Source organism: Carassius gibelio, chromosome B19, assembly GCF_023724105.1.
Source record: "Carassius gibelio isolate Cgi1373 ecotype wild population from Czech Republic chromosome B19, carGib1.2-hapl.c, whole genome shotgun sequence".
Lineage (NCBI taxonomy): Eukaryota > Metazoa > Chordata > Actinopteri > Cypriniformes > Cyprinidae > Carassius > Carassius gibelio.
Window position 1 is genome coordinate 28,865,851 of NC_068414.1, and position 25,659 is coordinate 28,891,509.

Genomic DNA, 25,659 nt, shown 5'->3' on the forward strand with positions numbered 1-25,659 from the left:
ATGGCCACTCCAACATAAATTTCAACAATAATTTAAAAAGCTTCAGTTCATCACAACTCAATATCCTTGATACTCTTTGAATAGCTTAAATCCAGTCTGACTAGTTATGCTTGGCTTTGTTCAGTTCACATTTTACAAGGAAAGCATTGCATTTTGAGGATTTTGACACATCGTAAAAATTCTCACCATGTTCATCACCTTTTAAACCAACCTGTTCTCAAAGCAGCGCATCTTTAAAACAATAAATGAAAAAAAAATAGAAAAAAGGCAGATCTGTTTCATTTCTTTATGTAACACTGAAAATACAATTCACAAATATATTAAACTCTGTCTTATCATCTGCTCTTCTTTACCAGCAAACTATAATTGTCAGTCAGTCCTTTTCAGAACACTGCAGCTTCAACGACTAACCCAAGGTTCAATGTTAATACAATTCCTAAACTATTCTCAATAAAGGGTTTACTGAATGAAATACAGTAGGCAAAATTACTAGGGTCAATCTGTGGCAGCAAATATAAGTTATTCACTCAAATAATTAAGAATGGATCTCCACATTGACAATGAACAATTCAATCAGTGTGAACCATGTAAAATCAACTAATAATTCTCATAGCTTGCAGTTGGTGAATTTCCTGGGAAAGGATGCAAAGAGATCATCCGTTGGATTGCGTCCACTGATTATTCAGCCTCGAAAGCCTCTGAAGAACTTCGAAAACTCTGAGAAATGATCCTGCATGTCAACAGAAGGGTTCAATCCACCTGAAAAAACACAGAAAATACCTTTCTGATGATTATTCAGGAAAAGCTAGAGCAAAGCATTGCACAAGCTTTAGGAATATACTGAATTACATAAAAATAAAAGTAAATAAGATGTTATATAAATCCTCTAAAATATAAAATGTCTATTTTAAATATTCTCTTTGTCTTTTACCTTTAAGTGCATACGTTACATAGGACAGGACGCTTTTAAAAGGTTGTTTAGAAACCACTAACCTGGCATGAGTGGACCAGACTGATCTTGTGTCCCGTCTCGAACAACTGGACCGGAGATGGTCACCGTAGTCTCTTCATTACCTTCACCATCTCTGACTGTTCACCTTTCTTCTACCGACTACACACAAATACATACAATCTGTATTACTGTAATTAAAAACAGGTGTTCCACAGGCTTGTTAGGCAACATCTGGACACAAGATGTGTGGTATATTTTGAGCGCTGCTCTACAATATCTCCATTATTTTGATCAGAATAACTTTGAGTACAAAATTATAAAAAGATCACTCACTCCATCTGGTCTGACCACCTTGGTGACACTAACAGACTTAAAAGTCGAACTTAATTTTGGCTGTGAAGGTGCTGGAGTCAAGATCTGATCCAGACCACCTGAAGACACCTGTGAGTCCAGATCTGACAGTGGAACCAGAAGACAAAAGCTCTGGATGAATTATATATGGTATCAGTCAAGAAATCCATACAGTCATATACAATCTGAATTGTCAGAAGAAAAATTATAGACAAAATTAAAAGTCTGAAACTTTTTACTGCAGTGATGTTTTTTTTTTTCAAAATGCATTACCTCCATCCTCTTTTTTCTCTCCCTCTTTTGGTTTTAAAAGGCCATCTTTCCAAAGACCATGAAACTAAAAATAAAATGAAGACTATCAGGTGACAACCCAGCATGAAAAGACTCTAAAGGCACTGAATCTGTAAATAGGTTCACCTTTGAGAAGGGTCTCTGCTGAGGAAAGCGGCTGCAGGGATCCTGTGGAGAAGAGGCATCCCTGTCCTTTGGTGCCTTGGAGGGGGGAGGAAGGGGTGGGCTGTCAGGAGACTTCAACATGAAATCTCTAATCGGGTTACTACTTCCTGTCTGACCCCTGCCTTTCTCAGCACCTTCCTGAGGAGGCAGAGCTTCTACTGATGGAGCACCTGTTGGGCAGGAGAAGATACAAATCCACCTAATCAGCTTTCAAAACCTAAATTAAGAATCATGGAAGTTGAAGAAATGCTTTGAACAAATACAATTTTAAAATCCTTGTGGATCAGAGCAAACAAACGTACCTCTGTGTCCAATGCCTTTATGCTCATCAAGGTGGCCTAAACTGGCAAAGATCTCCTCCATGTCCCTGAAGATCTGGCCGAACAGCTGAGGTTCCTCGAAGCGCATCCCGCCAGGCCCAAAACTGAAACCGAATCTGGAGGCATCATCTAACGGGTCCTGATGGGGCCTATTAAAGTCATTGTGGTGAAATCCACCGTCCTCCTCATCGTCTTTGTGAATCATCCCATCGAAGAAAGGGTCCCTAATCAAAACACATTCAGAATTAAACGAGGGAATTAATCTGTAAAAAAGAAGGAAAAATAAATGCACTTCAAATCAACTTCGGTCTATATTTGCGTTTAGAACTAATACTAACAGAGCTTTCACCTCTAATAACAGGGTAATGAAAAAAAAGTATTTGGAGGTTCGATTTCTCATTCTTCTTTACTGCTATTTTTCACATTCTATAATAATAATAATAATAAATGAGGCCCACTGTTATTTATGCCCTGACATGTCAGAGTAAAACTGAAAGAGAATGTGTACTGGGTTCCATATGGCTAACGTTACACACATAGTAGTAAAACTACACTCTAAATGTATGGTTATGAAAACACATTCACAAAGCGTTTACTTTCATTGACACAAATACAGAAACAGAAAACCTCAAAAAAAAAGTATAATATATAAATATATACACACACACTATACACTATGTTTACCTACATAGGGGAAGTCGTGGCCTAATGGTTAGAGGGTTGGACTCTCAATCGAAGGGTTGTGAGTTCTAGTCTCGGGCCGGACGGAATTGTGGGTGGGGGGAGTGCATGTACAGTTCTCTCTCCACCTTCAATACCACGACTTAGGTGCCCTTGAGCAAGCATCGAGCCCCCAACTGCTCCCCGGGCGCCGCAGCATAAATGGCTGCCCACTGCTCCGGGTGTGTGCTCACAGTGTGTGTGTGCATTTCGGATGGGTTAAATGCAGAGCACAAATTCTGAGTATGGGTCACCATACTTGGCTGAATGTCACTTCACTCACTCACTACGTAGCGTGTCTTGTCAAGATGTGTTATTTAATTTAATGTTATTAAAAGATGCTTCTGTAAGGAGGATTTTACACTTTTACAAACTGTTATACAGACTCACCTGCGGCCATCATCGCGATAATGATCACCGGGAACCCCGAAAAACCCACGAAACGGATCAAAAACGCTCATTTAAGGACGCAGTATCTAGTGATCCTTCACAAGCGAAACCATAACAATCAGTTGCATCAGAGCTCGAAGCACATTCTTCCGGAAAATCCTTTCAAAATAAAAGCTCGCCGTGATTGGCAATCATGATCGATTTATACAAATTACGAGATGTGGAAATACAATTTAAAAATATTAAATTGTAAGATAAACAAATAATACCAGACTATCAGTAGTAGGTAAATAGTATATAAATTTTTATCACGTTTAAGATGAATTTACGTGAATGAATTACATTAGGTGCTGTAAAGAGAATCGAATGCTAATATCTCTAAAACTACAGAGGATTTAAAAAATATAATTTGTTAACTTCACAAAATCATGGTAAAACGATGTGATCAATTAATACGTTTATTATTTTTTTAATGTAAATTTTAAATAAATAAATGTTTAAAAATCATCATGATGCTAACTAGCCATCCCATGTTGATTTTGGCTACTTTTGTTTATTGTCTGCAAAGCAACATTTCAAAAAGGCCTAAAACTAAAAGACAATGAACCACACTTCAGTTAAAAGGCACACAATCAGTTTTCTTAAAAAAGACATTCACATCCAAAAATGATGAAAATGTCTTTTTCTTGTTTATTTACTTAATATTTATATATAATATATTTTTTTTTACAAAATAAAAAAAAACATTATGAAACAAAAAAAAAAAGCTAAACAAGTCCATGTGTAAGGATTCGAGAGGGGAGAAAAGAAGCAATCAAACAAACATACTACAGTACTTGTGTTTTTATATATATATGTACAAGACAAGTTTATCAATTTAAATCTTTTTAAAACGCACAGTACAAAAAAAAAAAAAAAAAAAAAAAGAAAAATACCCATAGTACATTTCTGTCCATCAGCACATTTCTAATAATCATATAACTAAAAGAATATATTTGGGAACAGAAGGTGGCGCATTTCAGGGAAAGAATGACTGCAGGTATGACAGGACAACAAAGGCTGTGGAAAAACACACAGGGGGGTGACCTCAGAATCCCATCGCAAATGAAGAACATCAAGCGTATGGCAAAACGCAGAGGTCAAAAGTCATGCCTTAACATAATCCAGTCTCCCTGCTACAGGAAGGGCGGTTAATAAGGACCAAAAATATATCAGTTTGCAGAAATTAAGTCTATAAAGTATAAGGTGACCAGTGCACTTCTCACATCTGGAGAGTACAATAAGGCTCCAATAAAGAAATTGAAAAGGAATACACACTGAAGCCTATTCAAGAAGTACAACATTCATACACTGGCCACCCTGATGCTGCAATTCATTCATTTCACACACACAAAATAAACACAAACGCACACACATGCGCAGTACAGATCCGAAGCCTGTGAACTCACCTATACATTTGTTTTTTTTCTCAAATATCCATTTATATTTGGTAAAAAATAAACTTCACAACTGCACTAGCCGATTTAGAGTGATATCATCTTTTCCCAAAATAAAATTTGGTAAAAACTAATTGCAGGGGGAGAAACAGAGGAGGTGCATGTACATTTGGATCGCAGGTGCTGATCAAGCAAGAAGCAGAGAGGAGGGAAATAACCAGTGAAAAAAAAAAAAAAAAAAAGCCCTCTTCCTTCTAACAAACCTCTATTTTTCATTTTATCCATCAGTAAAAAGAAAATGAACAGGGCAAAAAAAAAATAAAATAAATCTTTTGTCCTTTTAGAAAACAGATCTGTTACATATGCCAAAAAAAGTGGGGGGGGGGGGGGCTTTTTTGTATTTTGAACACAATATAAACTCCAAATACTCAATACTCCGATCAGGAAGGCCTAAGTAACTATCCATATATTTGCGAGATCACGCTCCCCGTTAAGACTTCTCCCCCGTGCCCCTTCTTCGAGCGGCGCCTTAGTTCTCTCTTTATTTGCACAGCGCCACCAGTGGAATGAGGTTGGTACTGCAGGGTGACCGCACAGAGCGAGGGAGCGCCGTGGAGGACAGAGAAAAGGGGGAGAATATCTGGGGAGAAAGGAAAGGATCCACTAATCCAGCCTTCGGAACATCAGACGTGGCAGGACAGGGTATCAATTGCCTCCCCAGGTGTAGCTGTTGTATCCCGACTTGTTGATCTGTGACTTCTGTTGAATCGCGGCATTCTGACTGCGTTGCCCAGAGCCGCTCTGACAGAGGAAACAATTGAAATATTAAACTAAATTAGATATTTCATATTTTAAATATTATTATTAATATACTTCGAAAGGGCGTAAAAAAAAAAATAGAATTATTATATTATAATATTCTAAATTAAACATGAACATTTGGAAGAAAAAAAAGAATAATAATAAATCAATTATTGTAAAAAAAAAAAATTATAAAAGGAACAAGCTTTTTATTTTTATGATGGTCTATAAACCGGATATAAATCAAAAATCAGACGTGTTGGTGCAAGCTCACCTGTCCGTCCTGCTGCAGGTGGTGGTGGAGCATCTGAGAGTGGGGCTGCTGATGGGGGGTCAGGATGTGCATGTAAGGGGCTGGAGCGTAACCCGCTGCAGCCGGAGGGTTGATGGGGCCGCCACTCCCAAGTGCTGAGGGCAAACTAAAGGAAGCGCTGGGGGTTCCTGTGTGGAAACCCTGCTTCTCAAAAGACTGTGGAAGTCAGATCAAGACACTTTTGGTGACCAAGTTAATCAAACAAAGAAAAAACACATTATTATGACGAGCATGCTCACCTGCGTCTTTGTGTAAACAGACCCTGAAATGTCAGGGACTCCTGTGTTGCTTGATGTCACAGAGACACCTAGAGCAGAAAATTCACACAAAATGGTGATTGTTGAAAGCAGCAAAACATCAGTTAGCTTGAGACAGACTGCCCCTCTAATGCTGACGTGTGTATGGTTAGTAGTATGAAATTGATAAATCCAGTGAATGAAGAATGCATATTTAAAGATGGAAGCATAGGAATGTTTTCCTCCAAGAGGATTTTTGGGAAAATTGTTTTCTGTAGCTCCACATTCAGAATTTCAAGGCTAAGTTGAAGCAAAAAAAACACACACACACACACACACACAAACACACACACGTAAATCGAATTACATGAGGCACAAAATGGTACAAAAGCAATAATTACAACAACACTTAAAACTAATAACTGAACCAACACAGATGAGTTGTGTTCTTAAGAAACCGTAAGATGACTAAAGAAATCTGTGAAAAGTCATTGAAAAGTCATTAAGCATATTAATTATGATTTCATTTTTATTATACATTTGAAAACAATACTCCCCTCTATAAACCACAAGACACCATTTAAAAGTAGATACCAAATACTGCATTTATAACAATAGCAATAGAGTATATAAAAACTTTGCTTAAGTTACAATATTCGCAAATAATTGTTTCAAATTAACCTAACTTGGTTTAAGCAAATCATATTGTTGACCAATATATGGAATTTAAAAGAGCATACACACACACACACAATTTGCTTAAAAAAAAAACATTGAACACAGACTGCCATAAGTAGTGTAAAACGCAAAACAAAATTTAGCACAGATCATCAAGCTGCCAAAATGATAAGATGAAAAACCTATTAACACAATTTAAAATCAAAGTATTTTCATTGAGATGAAGACAATCAAAATATAAGAGACCACCACTGCTCCCATCAGAACTGCTAACAGTAAACATTAGCCCATTTCAGAGAAACAAAAATTGCTTACCAGAACAAAAAAATAAAATAAAAAAAAACACAACCAAGCCATTCAAACCATTCCACTAACTGAAGCATTTTTGGGGCAGTTGGCTTCTTGCATCTATTAGGAAACCCTTTTTGAAAGTGATAAAGACTGTCACCATGTTGGCGTCTCAAGTCACAGGAGTAACAACCCTGATGTTCTACCCTTGCGTGTCCTGCACCCTTCCAGACAGGCAGAACGTGACCGCTTCATCGAGCTTGACCAGTAGTAAGTTAGGAGCAAATGAGGGGAGAGAGAGAGAGCTTAAGAAAGAAATGGGAGGAGGAAAGAGGAAAACGGGGGTTTTAGCGTGAGGCTGCACTCACCCACTCCGGGCCCGGTGACGGAGCTGACAGGCTTGTTTTGCGCAGAAGCAGCGGCAGCAACAACAGCGGTGCCGTAGCCACCCTTACAGAAATCCCCACTCCCTGCCGAAGCCTGGCCCAAATCCTCATAGCCTGCAAACGGTCAGACACACACAGCCACAGCCCCACAGCATTAGACACACACCAGGCAGGGCCAGACAGGAGGAGGAGGATGAGGAGGAGGAGTGAAGGGGCGGGGCATAGGGATGGAGGTAGGGACTCTGCAAGATGGGGGAGGGGCCTCATCAGAAAAGAATACTGGTGACTTGAGAACACAAGTCAGGAAATAAAGAGAATAGAAAAACAACATTAGGACTGATAAAGATGGAGCTGGAAAAGTACAACAAAAGGTAAAACAAATGGAATTTGTGGAAGGAAAGAATGAAGAAAAACAAGGACAAAGAATTTAAAGAATAAGAGACTTGAGATCGAATGAGAGCCTAAGTGCAAAGGGATGGAAGGGTAAAACAAACAGTGCTCAAGAGGTGGAAGATTAAACAAGCAGCATGTGGAAAGCATGTGTGAACCCACCACCCTCAACCAAGCGACCTCCCTCCCACCTCATTCTCCTTACACCACTGGTTCCTCAGAAACTAGGGGTGGGAATCACGATTCGATATTATCACCATACAATATTGAAGTTTCAAACATATTGCGTTAAAGTAATTTATTACCTTCTGCCAACTTCAAATTATGCCCCCCCCCCCCCCAAAAAGACCAAAACTTTCATGAAAACCGGTCAAATTTTGTATGCACCTGGCAAACAATCATTTGTATTACAGTCTAACCTAGTCCACCTTAATGCAGTGTAAACATATACACTGCTTTGCTACTACAGGTATTTAAAACAATGCAAATTTTATTTACTTTTACATACCGAAGGTTGACCCAGCTGAACTCACCAAAAAAAAAAAAAAAAAAAAAAAAAACCCTCAACATCTTGTGGGCTGTAAAGAAAATTGGCGTCCATGCATCAATACAGTATTGCCGTGGAAAATATCACGATACTTTGCTGTATCGATTTACACTCCCACCCATAGGTGGCACTCTAGAGTGCTTGCTTAAGTCCATCTGTGCACAAAACAAATTCCAGTCCAGAACAAAATTCCATGCAGTGCAGTTGTGATTCTCAAAGTCATCTAGTTTTGCAAAACCAAACTTCCAAGACGCAGTACTATGGATTACACCAGGGGTACTCAAGTTCAGAGGCCAAACGGGATATTTAAATGTTTGGAACACTGAAATGACAATACAAAAATACTTTTGAAAGCAGTTTCCTATAGGATACCGCTCTCTCAGGATCAGTGGCAGCGTGATTTGTCATTTAAATCAAAGGTGATTCAAGGCTTTAAAGGGGGGGTGAAATGCTATTTCATGCATACTGAGTTTTTTTACACTGTTAAAGAGTTGGATTCCCATGCTAAACATGGACAAAGTTTCAAAAATTAAGTTGTACGTTTGAAGGAGTATTTCTGTTCCAAAAATACTCCTTCCGGTTTGTCACAAGTTTCGGAAAGTTTTTTTCGAGTATGGCTCTGTGTGACGTTAGATGGAGCGGAATTTCCTTATATGGGTCCTGAGGGCACGTCTGCCGGAAGAGCGCGTGCTCCCGTATAGCAGAGCACTGAAAGCGCAACATACTTCACTGATCAGAGCGTCGCAAAATGTCACAAAAGGACTGTGTTTTTGGTTGCCAGGGCAAGACAACCCTGCACAGATTACCAAAGAGAAACAGCATTAAGGGACCAGTGGATGGAGTTTATTTTTACAGAGTATCAACGGAGTTGTGCAAGTGTTTGTGTTTGTTCCCTGCATTTCGAAGATGCTTGTTTTACAAACAAGGCCCAGTTTGACGCCGGATTTGCATATTGTTTATTTCTTAAGGATAATGCAGTCCCAACGAAAAAGGGTCACGATCGTGTGTTGGAACCGCATGCGGTGAGTAAAACTGCTTCAAATATCTCTGTGTTAACTTAGCTATCGGCGCGTAAGCACATCAAGTAAACAACATGCGATGTTGTCATCAAACTGCACTTTCCACATGTACAGCTTAAAAAAAAAAAAAAAAGACGACAAAGTGGAACTTAGTCATTTTCCAAAACCGCTAAGCAAATATATACGGTTTCAGTACATACCACATAGAGACGCCTTTGCTGATGCTGCTCTTGTTAAATTTCAGCCTCTGGATCTGATTCTGGATCATAAATATACGCTGAATCTGACTGTTAGCCATGGTTTGTTTTGGTTGGTTTTGTCCTCACAGTAAATGTCACAACTTCCAAACGAGCTCAACGCAAAAGCTTATTCGCGCTCGCGATTCTATAGCTCTGCCCACACGTCACGCCTCCAGGCGCTCGAGTTTTTCCGGGAAAAATCGGTACAGACCATCTTTCTCTTTATTATAATATAATAAAACTAAAGACTTTTTGGAGTTATGAAGGATGCAGTACTACTCTATAGGTACTCAAGATTAACAGGATATTGAGTGAAAACGAGCATTTCACCCCCCCTTTAATAGACATAGCTGAATCCTGTCATTTATGAACAAGATTGCATGGGTGAATGAATCTGTTCGTGACCTGGCCATTTATTCAAATATCCAACAATATCCAACAGTAAACATGACTCGACGATATTGTTTGCCTCTGTTCTTCAAGCCATTTCTGTTATTTTCATAATAAAGTATATTTATAATCCACTGCTAATCGACATAGCATTTAAATGAATATATAGAATATATTATCTGCCTCGTGTGTGACAAAAACCACACATCAGCTCACAAAATGAGGTTATTTCAAACACTCGTCTGATGTTGTGAAGTAAAATCATGTTATTAAATGTCCTCTTAAGTTGTTTGGCACTTCTCTTATAAGTTATTTGGGGCACGTTGCTTTTTAACTGCATGTTAGTTATAGTGCTTGCAGAGATCGAGCAGCTTCTACTACTGTGAATGTATACATTTAATAAAAATTAAATTTAACTGCCTAATATTTTGAGCGCAAATTGTAATAACACATTAATCCTAGGCATGATGCGGCCCACAAAATTAATGCAGACGGGTCACCTGTTGAGTACCCCGGGGTTATACCTTTACCGTGAGATGCATTTTCTCATGCTTCAACTTCACAGACAAGAAAAAGAACAGACTTGGCCAATGCAGGGTTTAGAGGTGACCGAGCTAGTTTAGTTTTACATGGCTTGTAAACTTACAGCATGGCTATGAGACCTACTATGCATCTGACCGTTTTTACTATATTTTAAATGCTGCATGAACATAAGAAAATGCATTACCAGTGCTGTATCCATGTGATCCATAACCACTAGCTTGCTGGAAGGGTGCTGCAGATGCATTGACACCGACATTCACACCGTGCTGTTTAGAGGAGGTAGGAGCCACCTGGAGGAACATTCAAAAACACTCCTTTAAAAGTCACAGCAAGGTTGTCACATCAGTAAAAAACAAGACCAGCCCAATTGCTAATTGTTTTTTTCTCCCATTGGTTTCCCATCCGTTTGTGTCCCTTTCTGCCAAAATAGTGTTCTCAGTTGATTTGGCTGAGATTTTCACAAGGAGTCACAATAAAACAAAAGTATGTGACAATTTCTACTGTATTGAAGCAGACATACAAGCGTAATGGATTGCAGAGGAATAAAGTAGAACAGGGACCAGTTGATGAGTTGTGTGTTTGTCAGTTGTTGAGATGCTGATTGTCTGTTCTAGATGCAAAAAGTAAATGCATCTTCCATGTGGGTATTCTTAGTGAGAAACATGGTGTAATACATTTTAGAAAATTAAAAGAGTCTAGGAAATTAAAGAGATCATCACTTAAAAGACGTGAATAAATATGACTTGGCAGTAATGTCAATGTTAAGTCATCTAATGCCAAATTTAGACCTCAAAAGGAGGCACAAAAGAGCTTCTGAAGTAGCAGTGCTTAGGCAGACTATTTATAGCTCCTCAATGGTGTCATAAATATTTATTCACAATGTAATTACAACTGTATACTTTTACACTAGAGGCCCTAACCCATGGTCAAAGCAGGCATAATTCAGTCTGGCCTTTAAGATGTGCGGTTCCTTCTAGAAGTCTTCTCGGGTCCTAAAATCTGTACCCATCCCTAATCACTTCTCACCCGAACCGACATGCAGAAAATGTATACAAAAAAAAACAAAAAAACAAATTAGATCAGAGTCTGACGACATTTAATTTCAAACCGACTGGCCCCGAAATGTAAAAGGTACTGACTTGTGTACAGCCTGCAGCCCCAGAGTCAGGAAAAATCCCAGTGCCCAGCTGACTGATTTGGCCGCTTTTTCTTTAACATTTATTCAATTTACTATTAGACTACTTTATATTAGTGCCTGCCTGATGGATACAAGTTATTTCTGAGCTCAGCTTTCAAATGTGACCGGTGGGTTGAAAAATAACCATGAAAGTTTGATAAAAAATAAATGGATACCCTAATAATTCATGGATTTGCTAGTATTGACTGCAACCTGATCTCCAGCGAAAGGCTCTGCACACAAAAAGAAAAGGCTTATATGAACAGGCAGCATAATGAAGTGAATGGATTTTCCTGATGGATCTCAGATCTATAAGATTTCTGTGTGCAAGGTTACAAACGTATGCTCCTTTTCTACGTGCATTCCTCACTTAACACGAAAGTAGCCTATGCATTCAGGATATTTGAAAAGAATTTGGGTCTAATTAGGTCTATTTGGAAGAAGCATGTTTATTTTAAATTACCCGAGACTGCTAATACCGAACCCGACCTGTGTCCGAAGTACTCGAAGTTGTGGACCCGAATAGCTCGGGTCAGACCTCTGGTTTTTGGACCCGTGAAGATCACTAGTTCCTTCACACTGAATTTTGAGCAGGCACAGAGGAGCTTCAACTTGGCTGTCAAAAGACATTATGAACGCTTACTGGAAACATGGCAGGGCCGTACTGGAAGGTGTTGGGCAGACCAGGCACGCCAGTATAATAGGGCAGGCTTGTATAGCTGTATCCCGGTGGAAGGGCTGGGTTAAGGAAGGGCTGCTGGGTGGTGTGGTGCGTTTGTGTCTGGGTCTGTTGGGGCTGGGCCAATGTTGTGGCTGGGGCAGGAGATGACGCATCACCACGGCCAAACTTCGACAGGTCGCCAGCTAAAGATAAGATTTTAGAAACAGCATTTCAGGAAATTTAGCACTTGGCTCAAAACTCTAAGATTCCCCTCACCAGACACTGAATGCAATGCACAAACCAAATTTGAGTGTACTTACCAGAATAAGGGTTGCCTGTCAAACTGCCTTCTCTGCCAGTCAGTGCTGTGGTTGGAGTAGCAAATGGGATGCTGTAATAGTCCTGCAGGAGGAGAAAACAGTGTCTCAACTTCATATGCTACAAACAAATCCAGCACTGCTGTTTTCATATCAAATACTTCAGCTAATCAAATAGTAACAACCCCTCACCAGTGGTATCCTGGTCTGCAGCATCTGTAAGTCATCGTAGCCATACATTTGAGGCTGCAGGATAGAAGAGGTTTGTGAGCTAAAACAATATAACAAATAAAGCTTGCTTAAAGAGTTCAGAAGTGACAACAAAAAAACACTCACTGGGTATGGGTGAAGCAGCCCGGGAGCCATGATGTAAGGGTTGGGCAGCAAGGGCGGCACTCCAGGAGGCAGGTTTGGAGGTGCTTTCCCTGTTTAGACGAAGCAGCATACAATCAAATTATATTGAAATGGTTTTATCCGGTTACATCAAGCATTTCCCAAGTTTTGATTTACACACATCTGAGATAATGAAAGTAATGTTGACAATGATGCATAATGATTCTGCATCAGTTTATTAAAAATAGTGGGTCATTCCACAAAATCATTGTGTGTTACTACAGATTAATATCACCAAATTCCAGTGTATCTGGGGTTTTCTTCCATGCATGGAAATAAATTAGCATTTCTGCCCATTGGGTGTGTTGTGTCTTTGATAACTGAAAACAGGCGGAAATAGTAGCTGGGTGCAGAAGAGCTGCAAGGAGTTTCAGTGAATCATTGTCCAGCATCCTGACCACAGATTCATCCAATGCTTGAAGGAAGCATTGCTCATTATTTTTATTTACAAAAATAAATATAATTTAAGCAGTACAAGATGGTTCCACCCCTTCAGATGGAACCCTATGAAACGCTCTCTCACAGAAAGAGTAATTTTAAGTCATGGTATTCTTACCTGAGGCAGCCGCGCTGCGAGACGATGAGGCAGATGAAGGTGCTGCAGTGGCCAAAACAGATGATGATGATGATGAAGATGCAGTAGGCGGGGCCATTGAAACCACACCAGCACCACTGTTCAACCCCATGGTCAGACTGCTGACTGGACCCAGTGCAGACTGCGCGGAGACCGAACTGACAGATGAAGAGGGGGCAACATGGTGGGAAACAAGGGCCGCTGAAGTAACTGAAGAGGGTGAGGGAACTGAAGACGAAGTCACACCAGAGACCGATGAGAAAGACGAGTGCAAGCTTGGATCGCCATCCACACTTGGGTGCTGGGAGGAGATCACAGTGAGCAAACAAGATGAGTAAAAAAAATGAATTAAATACAAGACAATTTTTGGAAGAATTAAGTAATTATATGCCATGCAAAACAATACTATGCATTGTGTAAACAGGCCATACTGATTTCACATTGACTTTGCACTGTAGTTGCAAACTCACCAGCAGACTTGTGTTCGAAGTGCGAACAGAAGAAGGTACCAAACTGTTCTGCTGTGTAGGGAGGGAGCTGATGGGAAGCATGCAGTACTATTAGCAATCTCTCTAATCCAGACAGATTATTCTGAAGAAACGCAAAAACAAAATGGCGTACTTATTGTGCTGAGGAGTGGCCAGTGAGCTGGGTGAGGTGTCTTCGTGTCCGAGAGCACTCAGAGGTGTCTGACTGGATGTAGTCAGCAGGGAAGGAGGACATGAAGGGTCAGCCAATGACGATATGTTGGAAACCGATGGTGGGATGACCGATTCGGACACCGGTTTCATGGGCACTGCAGAGCCTGCTGCAGCTAGGAAAGATGATTAGATATTTAACAATGTTGCATGGGGCTTGTATACAAAGAGCGATGAATAAAACGGTCCACACCAACGGACAATAACATTCGGTTTGTTATAAACAAGCTCAGCAAATGCTCAAGCTGTTTAAAGTTGGGTGGATTCATATTATTAAAACTTGAAAGTTATACCTTCCAAAGATTGTGATGTCTGCATCGAACTGAAACCATTCTGTAATCAGAAAGATAAAGGTTTGCTTGGATGAAGTGTCATTTTCTTAAAAGACTCCTGGTGGTATGCCGATAGACAAGCCCAGACTGACGCTCACCTTTGACTGAATGTCTTTCTGTGGTGAGGAGGACACAGAAGGAGGATAGCGCCTTGTTTGACTGGCTCTTGGCTCATAAAGCTCCATCTGACTGGCGTGGGACAGGGCTGTTGCTTGCTCACTGTGGACAAACCAGAAAAACATCAATCGACACATTTTATGACTGTTACAATCAGGGCAGCATGATTAACCCAAATAAAACTGAAATCATGATATGATTTTAGAAGGCCAAAGACTGCATTGTAAGCAGCTTGGATACCTATAGATTTATGGAAAGCAACATGCATCAACCATCTTCCCAAATTTGTAATGAGAAGTGCTTATGAAACATGTTGTCATATTCAGTCTTTAAGAGCTCCCTGTAGTTTTCCGCCAAATAAAACATGGTTTAACATTAAAAATGAAGAAATGCTGACAAATTAAAAAATATTTATTTTTAAATAATTTGTTGACTACAATAGTTACCATTTTGTTTCATATGTTTCTCTCTATTTTTTATTATTATTACTGCTATTATATTAATATACAGTCACAATTTTGGCCAAACAACAAAGAAAACAGCTAACCTGGTGCTTTAAAGAAAAAAAAAATCATGCAGCCCTAATAACGGTGCCAATTTTAACCTGTGCTTAAAACTATGAATGCGTCAGATAAAATCTTTAGTCTCAGATGTGAGATACCCACTTGCTTGCACTTGTGTAAAGGCTGTTCTGGCCTTGGCTGCCTGGTGCTGTTGTGGCAACAGCTGCCGAGGCATCGTACTCAGGAAGCACCGGTTCAGAGCCAAACTGTAATGCTCCAAACTGCAGGTTGAGCCCAGAAATATCAGCAGAGCCTGGCATCTCCACTGCTAGGGCTGGAATCTGAAAATCACACCATTTGAGTAAACAAACTGATCAACTCTATAAAGCAAAGTTGATCAATCCCAACGAAGCAACTTAGACCACAATTAACTGAGAATCCAGACCTTGGTTGTGATGGAAGCCCTCTTCTTCTGCTGTTTGAGTTTGTGCTGATGCAGGGGTAGTGGGCTGGATGCCTGTGGGTCGGCTGGGCTGGAAGAGTTTTGCTGACCTGGGGTGGGTCCCGAGGGTTTGGGGAGAGGGGTGATGACGGCCTGGGGCAATGATGACAATGGGGTGGACTGAGGAGGTAGGGTGGAGGTGGTGGAAGCAGGTGTGGCTTTTTCCTGCAAGAAGGCATCCATCATGGAGGAGGAAGTGGAAGTGGGCTGGTAGGGCTGCCGTTTGGTGAAGGGACTGTGCACCGGCTCCGTTTGAGGTTTCATATCTGTAGAAAAAGAGGAAGAATAAGACTTAACAGAGAGTGTAGAACAATCATAGAAGTGATTTGAACCCTGTCAGCCCTCTTACCATACTGCCCCAGTGTAGTGGGGCTGGTATCCCAGGTAGAAGGACCAGCATTGGGTGGGCCGCTTTGTGAGTGCTGGGCTACTAGCTGGGCCAAAGCTCGGGCCGTCTTTATCTGTGCCAGAAACTGAGAACCAGTCGTGGAGCCTCCAGTGGTTCCTTTTGGATCGCCAACATCACCAAAACCCTTACCGAGCATGCTCACCTGTAGAAAGGACATAGACACACAAAACTCAAATGTTTTGGCTGCCTTCAAATAGTTTAGGTAGGATAATGTTTAATTTAGAACTTAATACCAGTTCTGAATGCTGACTGGCCATATCTGGATGCTGACTGGACAGTAAATGGAAATAACTCAAGGGCTTGGAGCAAAAAATGAAAAATAAACACCAAAAGGTGACAAACATTATAAAAATCTAACGTCAATAAAAAATTTAAATGTATTAGGTTAAACTTAAATTGGATCAAATATGGGCCCCAAAACAAAAATACTACTAATAACAATAATAATCAAAACTGACCATTAAATACAGCTATGACATGACCTGTGTGACTCTATTATTAAATCTCGCTCACCATGCTGTGCTGGCTGTAAGGAGCACTGGAGGAGGACTGGGACAGTGATGCTGTCTGCTTTGAGTTGCTGAACACCAAAGACTGAGACAGAGACGGCGGCTGTGGGCCTTCAAGTGAAGCAGGCTCTGCCTCTGAGGAAGAGGAGGGAGGCGTTTTCCCCAGCAACACCGCCAGATCAATCCTGAACATCAAACATGCTTACATCAATAAGGTTTTCGTATGCCATGACTGCAGTACATGAATAGATATTTAGAATGAGGTTGTGAAAATCTAGACACGCCACAGTATTGTGGTTGAGTATTAAAATTGCATTCCTTCCAGATAAAACAGTCTGCATTAAAAAAAAATTATACTTCTGATAGTTGTGACCATTAAAATATTTAACTTCTGAATGGTATGCCTAGCCAAAATTTTATGCCTTGAAACCAGCACTGGCTTACCTCTGTCCTGCAGTAATAGTGACATTCTCCTGTGGAACGGGCATGGATGCCACACTGGAGGCAGTGAATATCTTGGTCTCTGACAACTAGACAGCAAAACAAGAGTTAGTTTTGCTCAGTCTTCAATTGAAATGCAGGTTTTAGGTCTGATCAAATACGCACATCCTCGTTCCAGTCCTCCATGCCCCACTCTTCTGTGGCAGTTCTCCAAGCACCTGTTACACCCACATTTAGCTCACTTACGATGACAGGTAAACAGGTAAACAAATCCTTAAAGCAGCCAGTGCAAGACTCACCAGGGGCCGAGTCAAACTTTCGAGGATAGTTTGTTCCCTCTCCACCTGTAAACTCAAGTCCTGTGGAAACAGATTGATGTCAGAACTCATACATACATGCGTTTTAAATGGACTGTACTTCAGCCTGAAGAAATGTCAAGACTGTCAGGAACTGAGGAGAGGTTTACAAGAGACACTTATGGCATCACTCACGGTTTCCATCCTCGGGTTCCAGGTTGCCTGTGTTACTCCAAGAGCTGCCGCTTGTGTAGCTCTCCTCTGTTTGGGCTGGCTCAGTGTAGTCCGCTGGGTTAAACGTGCTAAAAAAACAAATTAAAACTTTGGTTTTTGAGGGAACATTGAGTGAATGAGGGAGGCAAGAAATAACATCAGAGACCATCAACAAAATGTGAAAAATCACTCCAACAGATCCACTACGACCTAAAAAAAAAAACCACTCTCTCATAACGTTCTAAATTCATTTATATCAAAGACGCAAATGTGCTTTCCACTCACTCTCAAACCCGGAAACCAAACCACTGGAAACTAAACATATGAAGCTGAAACTTCAATAACTAACCACTATAAACCCTTTGATCCTACACAAACAAAACCAACACGCTCATAAGTGTATTTAACTCACCTCTCATCTCCTGAAAAATCATATCTGGGGCCCTTATCAATCTGGCTTTAGGGAGAAACAACAAGGAGAATTACAAGCAACTCAACACAGGCAGAAATACGGGGGTGCATGGTGCGAACAAAGAGGTGTTTGAGTGTGTGCACGAGAAATAGAAAGAGCAAGAGCGAGGGCAACCACTGTGCTCACATCCTTAGCTGGTCAAATTACCACACCTGCTCTACAGGTGTAAAAGCATAAGACAATGCTTTAGACTGAAACGGCTACGCCAGTAATGTGACTTGCCTGCTCAGACAGGGCTAAACTGGGACTCTGCAGTTTCAGAGGCCAAGAATTAAAAACCACACATGCAAAATCCAAAAGCACACTTCAAACCAAACAAGCGAAAGGGGCCAGTTAAAAAGCCTGACTGCAAGTCAAAGAAAAGTGACCAGGCGGCCTTGACAGAAAAAGAAAACCAGTCCAGGGGCGTGACAAGACTAGAGTCTAGCCTACTCAACATTGCAGTAAAAAGCTTAACTAGATGTTAACAATGACAGTGAAACTCCTAATATTGTTAAACAACAGTATGAAAGACAATTCTGTCACTTCAAAATATTAAAATGCATCTTGGTTACTGTTGGGGTGGGCAACAAATCTATGCAGGAAATCTGTACCTTTATTTTTACTAAATGACAATCACAGTATATACACTTTGGGCAATTATTTTAGTCAGGAGTTTCTCAAAACTATTCCCAAAAATAAGAATTTAAATAAATAAAAATAAGTCAAATCTATTTAATTGTATACATTTCAATGACTCGACTATCAATAAAAAAAATATATATTTTCACTTTTGTTTTTGAAAAGTGTTATGTTCATTTATAATTCATTTAACAAGAAATAAATAAAATATATAGTAAAAATACTAACATTGTGAAAAATTACTACAATAATCCAAACTTTTTATTGACAGTGCACAAATTTAACTCCTGAGGAAATCCACTAACTATAAACATCTCATTACATGTTGACAATGGTAGTAAAAGTGCAGGTATTGCAATCTTGTTCATTTTCTCTCTTAACATCAAGCGAGTGCAACAGAAGCAGTTCTCTGAAGCAGCATTTTGATAACAGCAATACAAATGACTCAGAATTTTAGAGTTTGACCTTTCTACCTGTGATTCTACCGCCCACCCCTAGTGACCATCAATTTAGCGCACCGTGTCATCAAGCCTAAAAGGGCATAGCGCCAAAAAGCAGCAAATAACCCCACAGTAGCTCTTACTTACCTGGTTAGACCTCTGCATAGAAAACATGTTAAAATCTTTAAGGTTTACAGGCTAAGGTTGCACACAAGAGTCAAGATAAGCACAGCAGCAGGCCTTAAACCCAGCAAATTAGACTCGACAGAACAGCTTTCGCTGCTTAAAACCATACCTTACAAGTTTCTGAAGCACAAAATTAAGAATTTTAACTGGATACCATTAGCATTTCCCAGAATCTGACATTCTGGGAGATCTCTAGAGATTATGCAAAAAGAGAAAAAGCCTGAATGGAAGCACACAGGGCTTACCCCATGCCCTGAGCAGAAAACCTCCCTCCTCGCCTTCCAGCTCCACCTGCAGGACAGAAAGATGAAGTCAAACCAAAACCACTACCTTTTTTATTATAATAAATTAGGGGTGCACGATAAATGATGTGCATCTCGTCAGTAAATCCGGTTATCTATCTAATCGATGGATTTGCGGAGCTTGTCAGTTAACATCGGCTCGGTGTAGTAACAGCTGCTCTATGTGACATCATGCACCTGATGGAATTTACCACTGATTAGATCACAGGATTTACTGAAGAGATGAACATGAATTATTGGCTGATATTTATCGTGCATACCTATATTAAATCATTATCAACAGTAGTACTCGCCTCTTCCTCTGCCTCTTCCCCGACGGCCTCGCTCCATTCCTCTGCCTGCAACTCCACCTGCCTTGGCCCCATCCAACCCATTCTCCTGCCCACGGACTGAAGAGAAGAAACAAAGAATGGAAGGAGATGAAGAAAACAATAGAAGAGAGGGAATAAATGTAAAAACTATCCCTTTAAGACTCCATTAGCACTCCTATTAAAACTCACACCTAAAAAAGGAAGCATAAGAAGCCCAAGTTTGGTCTCAGCGTATACAAGGTCACTTTCCTTTCCCTTTTTTTCTACTCTGAAATAGCTGCTTTTAACCTTCCTCAGTATAAACTTGCATGCCACTTAATGCATCTATTGTAAAAGCTAAAGCTAAATGCTTGGCAAACATTTTATAATTAGTTCTTTCAGTGTTTAGGAATAGTATCTATAGTTTTACAACTTCAATTTGACTGGGCAGCCCAAGCTTCCGATTTAAACATACATGTGAATGCATTTTACAGACCATCAGCTCTCAAAGAAAGACTATAGACTAAACCACAAGACTTGAGTCAAAGTATATGAGCCTTATGTTGCTCTCTACCGCAGACGGAGACTGAGAGAGAGTATCCGGTAGCAGCTCAAACTTTACTGTGGCACACACTGTCCCTTCAGCACTACAGAGAGAGCAGTGAAGGGATTGTGGTGTGCTGCAGTCTGTCCTGAGGCATAGAAAAGACTGACTGCATATTAAGAAAGTACAGTTCTCTTAAATGGCCCATACTCAGAATTTGTGCTCTGCATTTAACCCATCCGAAATGCACACACACAGAGCAGTGAACACACACACACACACACACTGTGAGCACACACCCGGAGCAGTGGGCAGCCATTTATGCTGCGGCGCCCGGGGAGCAGTTGGGGGTTCGATGCCTTGCTCAAGGGCACCTAAGTCGTGGTATTGAAGGTGGAGAGAGAACTGTACATGCACTCCCCCCACCCACAATTCCGTCCGGCCCGAGACTAGAACCCACAACCCTTCGATTGGGAGTCCAACCCTCTAACCATTAGGCCACGACTTCCCCCGTAATATCTCCACTCACAATCTCGCCCACGGCTGGCTCCACGGCCCCTCCGCGGGGCCCCTCCTCTGCGACGTGCCACATCTCTTTCTCCTCCTTTCTCTCGGTTCTCCTTCCCTTCATCTCCTCCATCGGTCTGTGCACTTTCCTTCTGACCTGAAACTCCTTTCTTCTTTCCAACCATCTCCCATGAGTCCTGCAAAGCAAAGAGCAAATTTAACATGTAAAAAGAAGGATGAATGGATGAAGTCTTTGAATCAGATCTAAATACTGATATAAATACACAGTGAGCAACTCTTTAAAACAGTATCATTATAGTTGTTTTCAGATTCAAATTATTTTCAGTAACTGAAAGAAAAAAAAAAAAAGTCAAGCCTGAACTCACAGTGTCAGGGCTGCCCTCCAACAGGACGTTGATGGCTCTGTTCACGTCTCCGTTGCAGTCATGAAGCGCTATCATGGACTCATCCTGATCCTTTCCTGTGATGTCAACCAGCTAGCAAGAGAAAAGGAGCAACGAGAAGCATTTAAAGTCATGTGGTTGTATGACTTAAGTTAGGCCATATATTTGGAAGGTAAAATAATAAAACGGAAGTGGCCGAGGGGACTGATGAAAGCTTTGAGTGAACTGTGAGATGTCAGAGCTTTATGTTGCTCTCTAACTCAGACGGAGACTGAGAGAGAGCATCCGGTAGTAGCTCAAACTTTACTCTAGCACAGATGGTCCCTGTCAGAGCTATAATGAAAGCAGAGAGGGAACTTCTGTGTGCACTAAGTGACCCAGAATGAAACTGCAAGGGAAAACTGATTAAAAGCTACCGTCAAATTTTCTTAATAAAAGGGACTGTTTGATGGAGGTAAAGCAGAATCTGCCATTATTTTCTTTTGAGCCAACAAATGTCATTGCTACTCACCTGTTTGACCTTCTCTTCAAAGTCTGCATCATTATGGTCCGAGATCATCTGCGCGAGTCGGATCTGCTCAGCGGTGGCCTGAACAAACAATGGAGAAAATGATTAAGTCTGATTCCATAACAGGTGTGAAACATACAGCAATGAATACCTGCCTCATTTATGAGAAGGAATTTAACCGGGTCTCGATGCCGGATTTACTAACAGTTTGCACCAGTGCAAGCCCTCTTTTGGCGTTGAAAAACTACTGTCAGGACTTACTTAATACATGCAGTAAAACATTAGTGATGAAAAAGCGTGGACAGCCATTCATGGAAAATTTTAAATCTTTACAAGTGAGCTGGCTTCTTGTATATATTCCAACATGATCAATTATAATACAACCGCTTGCTGCAAAGACATTCAAGTCTGAATTCAGACTTTTAGGCCGGTTTTCACAGACAGGGTGTAGATTGAGGCTGGATTAGAATACTGAAGAAGTTATTTTTAAATGTGCCATAGATAAAACATTGCTGGTGTGCACCTTGATACAAATAATCGGCAATAACATATTTGAAGATATGTCATTGCAAGTTTCTTTCAGTTAAGACAGTCTTGGACCAGGTTTAAGCCTTGTCTATGATTTTGCGCATTAAAGATGTTTTTAGATAAAATTCTGTCTATCCCTCCACCCGAGCAGGCCAGAATACAGCGGAGGAAAAATAGGTCAGACTTTGCATTTGCTTAGGCATAAATGTATGATTTATTTCTAAAGCCCTTAATTTAATTTAGAAGAACGAGTGATGGACTGCAGTGACTCAGAGAAAAAGTCTCAGACTGATGGATGCCACTGAAACCAGTTTTCTACTGAAATGGTTCTGGTTCTCATAGTCAGCAAAACTGCAAATAACTTGAGAACACGCAGACATTACCTAATAATTAAAATTTCACAGATTTCATCTCACTTTAACATCCAATTCTATTTAATTTAGGATCAATCTAGTTTTGGTGCAACCGTCAAAAGTTATAACTATCATAATTCAGTCATGTAAGATCTATAAATGACGGGAAAAGTTAAATCAATTACCTCATTTACTTATGCCGGTTGCAGTTTCTGGCCCAAGATTACCATGTTATAGGTGGAAATGTGTAGCCAGTTTTTGTTTGTGGTAGGTTAAATAGGGCTTTGGAGGTGTGGCAAAACATAGCTAACATCACTATAATTCATCAATACAAGCTAGCATTTGTGAACTTACCTGAGGCCTCTGCTTGTGCTGTGACTGGCTCTGTGTCTGACCCTGTGTCTGCTCCCAGTTGCCCCGGGTCCGGCTTCCGCCCACTGAAGTCATCATTTACAGTATATACAAATAACAGTATTTACAAAGGAATAACACCTTTAAAAGAGAAGCAGATGTGAAAGTGTTACTGATAGCTCATCAGAAACTTTAAATGACAATATTAAAATCATCACACGGTCTCGACAACCACATTAACATTAAATATGCATGCAAAAAAACATAGATACACCGTGTGTAGCCATTTTGATGAGCCAAAAATGGAAGTAAACAACGTCGCGTGCCTGACGCACTGACGTTACCCATAAAACCACGGCCTAAGTTTACAAGAACAACAAAATAAACTTAATTCTAGGAACTTCGAAAGCTTTGCGCAACTATCGCACAATGAAAACAAGACCAAATACTGTTTACAATTCAAGGTGCAACAGGTCAACCATAAACGCGCTTCCGGTGCTCAATATCCTCAGTTAAAGATTCTTTAAAAACACAACCGTAACACTTCACATTTCGATAAATTCACATCAAAAGTTGTCCACCTTATGCAAGTTGCGAAATGTTGCATGTGTGGTTATGCCAAACAGCCCACCGTAGCAGCTCTGTGCATAAGGAAATGCAGGGCATGTGGTGGAAGAAAGAAACTGCGCACTTTAGGTCACGCACAGAATCAGCCAGCGTGAAAGAAACACGCGGGACTAGCCGCGGGAAAACAGACGGACGACATGTTTTAACGGAAAACTGAACAACAACCAAAAAAAAACCTCAACGGCTTTTGAACCGGATGAGGGCGAGGATGTACCTGTCAAAATTAAACCATGTTAAAGACGTGAACACACAGGCAATAGGTGAAAGTATCAGCACGTCATTTTATATTTCTTCAGCACTCACACCATTCTATACAGTAAATAACACAAGGACATATACAACAAGGAACGTGTCTAGGAAAAGTAGCACATAAAAGGCATTCATTTCCATGCACTTCAACATAAACATTGCCTAAAAGTATTAATGTAAGCATCCAACAGGTAACCTGCATTACCTGTAGTGCTCTACATTGGATCTGCATACTGGGAATCCCATATTAACTTACCGACTAAAAAGCAAGCAACTAAATAAACTTGGTTAATAATAGAAAAAAAAATCTTATGAGTTGAAGGACTATGATTGATAAGTCCAGGGAATGGGCCTTGCAAAAGCAACTCGATATAAAAGCAAACATGTAGATCTAACGATACGACATGAACACATGCACTGTTTTTACAGTCTTAACAGGTTATTGATAGTTGAATAAAAATAGATAAGATGCAGATGATGGGTGGCTTCCGCTCTGGCCGCGTCTAATAACCTCATGGCCGGTTATCGGGCATCATTATGCTGCTGCCCAAAAATTAAACTTTTCCGGTTGCTAGTCAATATGGTTTCACAGCGTAGATGAAAGAATAGTTGGGTGAATTGTTCGTTAGATTAATCGAAACGATAATAGTTTGAATCTGCAAAAACTGGAAGCCACAAACCGCCCGGGACGAGGCGCGCTCCCGTCGGTCCACCTGTACACTCGACACCGAGGTTTCACCGAGGCCTACAGGCCCCAAAATAACAAAAAATAACAACAGACGAGGTACTAACCAAAAGACCCGGCTGGATGTCAGAAATGTGGAGATAACGCTTTATTATCGACCTTCTAATCAGAAGGAAACAGACCACGAACTCTTTTGCGTCCTAAATCAATTCCCCAAAGCCGACAACAAGGCCGAACCGACTCGCGCAGACAATAAACCAGAGTCTCAAAATTTACCTGTTTCTCTTCCACACTGACACCCGGATCACCGCGTCACGTGGTTTGTCACAGCCACTGCGGCTTCACGCGCAGAGCGCAACCACGTGATGCCAACGCACGCATGTATATATATATAACAATCTAAACACCATTATGCAATATATAATCATTACCCTGTAGTTGCAGTTGGGTATTTCTTATGCAAAATCAACCTGATCATTAATACTGATGTCACAAATACATACATATTCCGTGCAAAATAGTAAAATATGACCTTGAAACTAATTTGAATAGTAAGTTATTTATTTATTTACAATAAAAAACAAATAGGAACAGAATAGGTAACATGGTTGCAAATGTAGCTGTTGGTCGGTAGGTTAACTAGTTTGTGACCTAATCTTCATTCACATACAAACATTTTGTAGCTAAAACTAGCTGCTTGTAACCATAGCTGGGTAGTAACTGATTACATGTAAGTTGGATTATGTAATCAGTTTCCAAATATTCAGTATTTGTAATTAGATTTTATATTACATTTTAAAGTGTTCATAATCAGATTACAGTTAGTTATTTATAGATTACATGATTATATATTACACAAAGGCAATACATTTTTCATAGATTCGCTATAATTCTTGTTTCACTCTCTTAAATTCTCCTTTAAAAAATACTACTGCTTATATTGGTTCAGAAAGTTTTCCAGTTTTATGAAATTTCACACACCATCCACTACATAG

General features: G+C 40.3%; 2 protein-coding genes across 19 annotated transcripts; both read right to left on the reverse strand.

The window, feature by feature from the left end:
* Positions 1–272: 272 nt before the first annotated feature.
* On the reverse strand, positions 273–3,350 carry LOC127978992 (HCLS1-associated protein X-1). Of its 2 annotated transcripts, XM_052584053.1 has the most exons (7): positions 3,190–3,350; positions 2,062–2,303; positions 1,721–1,929; positions 1,577–1,640; positions 1,286–1,407; positions 994–1,111; positions 273–759 (listed from the first exon to the last, which is right to left on the reverse strand). In XM_052584053.1, exons 1-6 carry the CDS (start codon positions 3,258–3,260, stop codon positions 1,094–1,096), a joined length of 726 nt encoding a protein of 241 aa, XP_052440013.1. In that variant the 5' UTR covers positions 3,261–3,350; the 3' UTR covers positions 273–759; positions 994–1,093. The 2 variants fall into 2 exon arrangements, with proteins under 2 accessions (XP_052440013.1, XP_052440014.1); XM_052584054.1 differs by lacking the exon at positions 273–759 and having other exon boundaries at positions 1,286–1,435.
* Positions 3,351–3,821: 471 nt separating this feature from the next.
* On the reverse strand, positions 3,822–25,079 carry LOC127978917 (ubiquitin-associated protein 2-like). 17 transcript variants are annotated; one of them, XM_052583905.1, is made up of 31 exons: positions 24,941–25,079; positions 23,107–23,244; positions 21,875–21,952; positions 21,346–21,456; positions 20,982–21,156; positions 19,912–20,007; positions 19,562–19,607; positions 18,010–18,054; positions 17,580–17,686; positions 17,388–17,447; positions 17,254–17,306; positions 17,092–17,177; positions 16,652–16,832; positions 16,372–16,437; positions 16,079–16,280; positions 15,673–15,995; positions 15,390–15,568; positions 14,706–14,826; positions 14,569–14,608; positions 14,199–14,391; positions 14,048–14,114; positions 13,560–13,878; positions 12,947–13,035; positions 12,803–12,856; positions 12,614–12,695; positions 12,276–12,496; positions 10,640–10,745; positions 7,310–7,441; positions 5,979–6,046; positions 5,701–5,895; positions 3,822–5,426 (listed from the first exon to the last, which is right to left on the reverse strand). In XM_052583905.1, exons 2-31 carry the CDS (start codon positions 23,200–23,202, stop codon positions 5,331–5,333), a joined length of 3,687 nt encoding a protein of 1,228 aa, XP_052439865.1. In that variant the 5' UTR covers positions 23,203–23,244; positions 24,941–25,079; the 3' UTR covers positions 3,822–5,330. The 17 variants fall into 17 exon arrangements, with proteins under 17 accessions (XP_052439865.1, XP_052439867.1, XP_052439864.1 ...); XM_052583907.1 differs by lacking the exon at positions 24,941–25,079 and adding an exon at positions 24,772–24,934 and having other exon boundaries at positions 14,199–14,385; XM_052583904.1 differs by lacking the exon at positions 24,941–25,079 and adding an exon at positions 24,772–24,934.
* Positions 25,080–25,659: the final 580 nt, after the last annotated feature.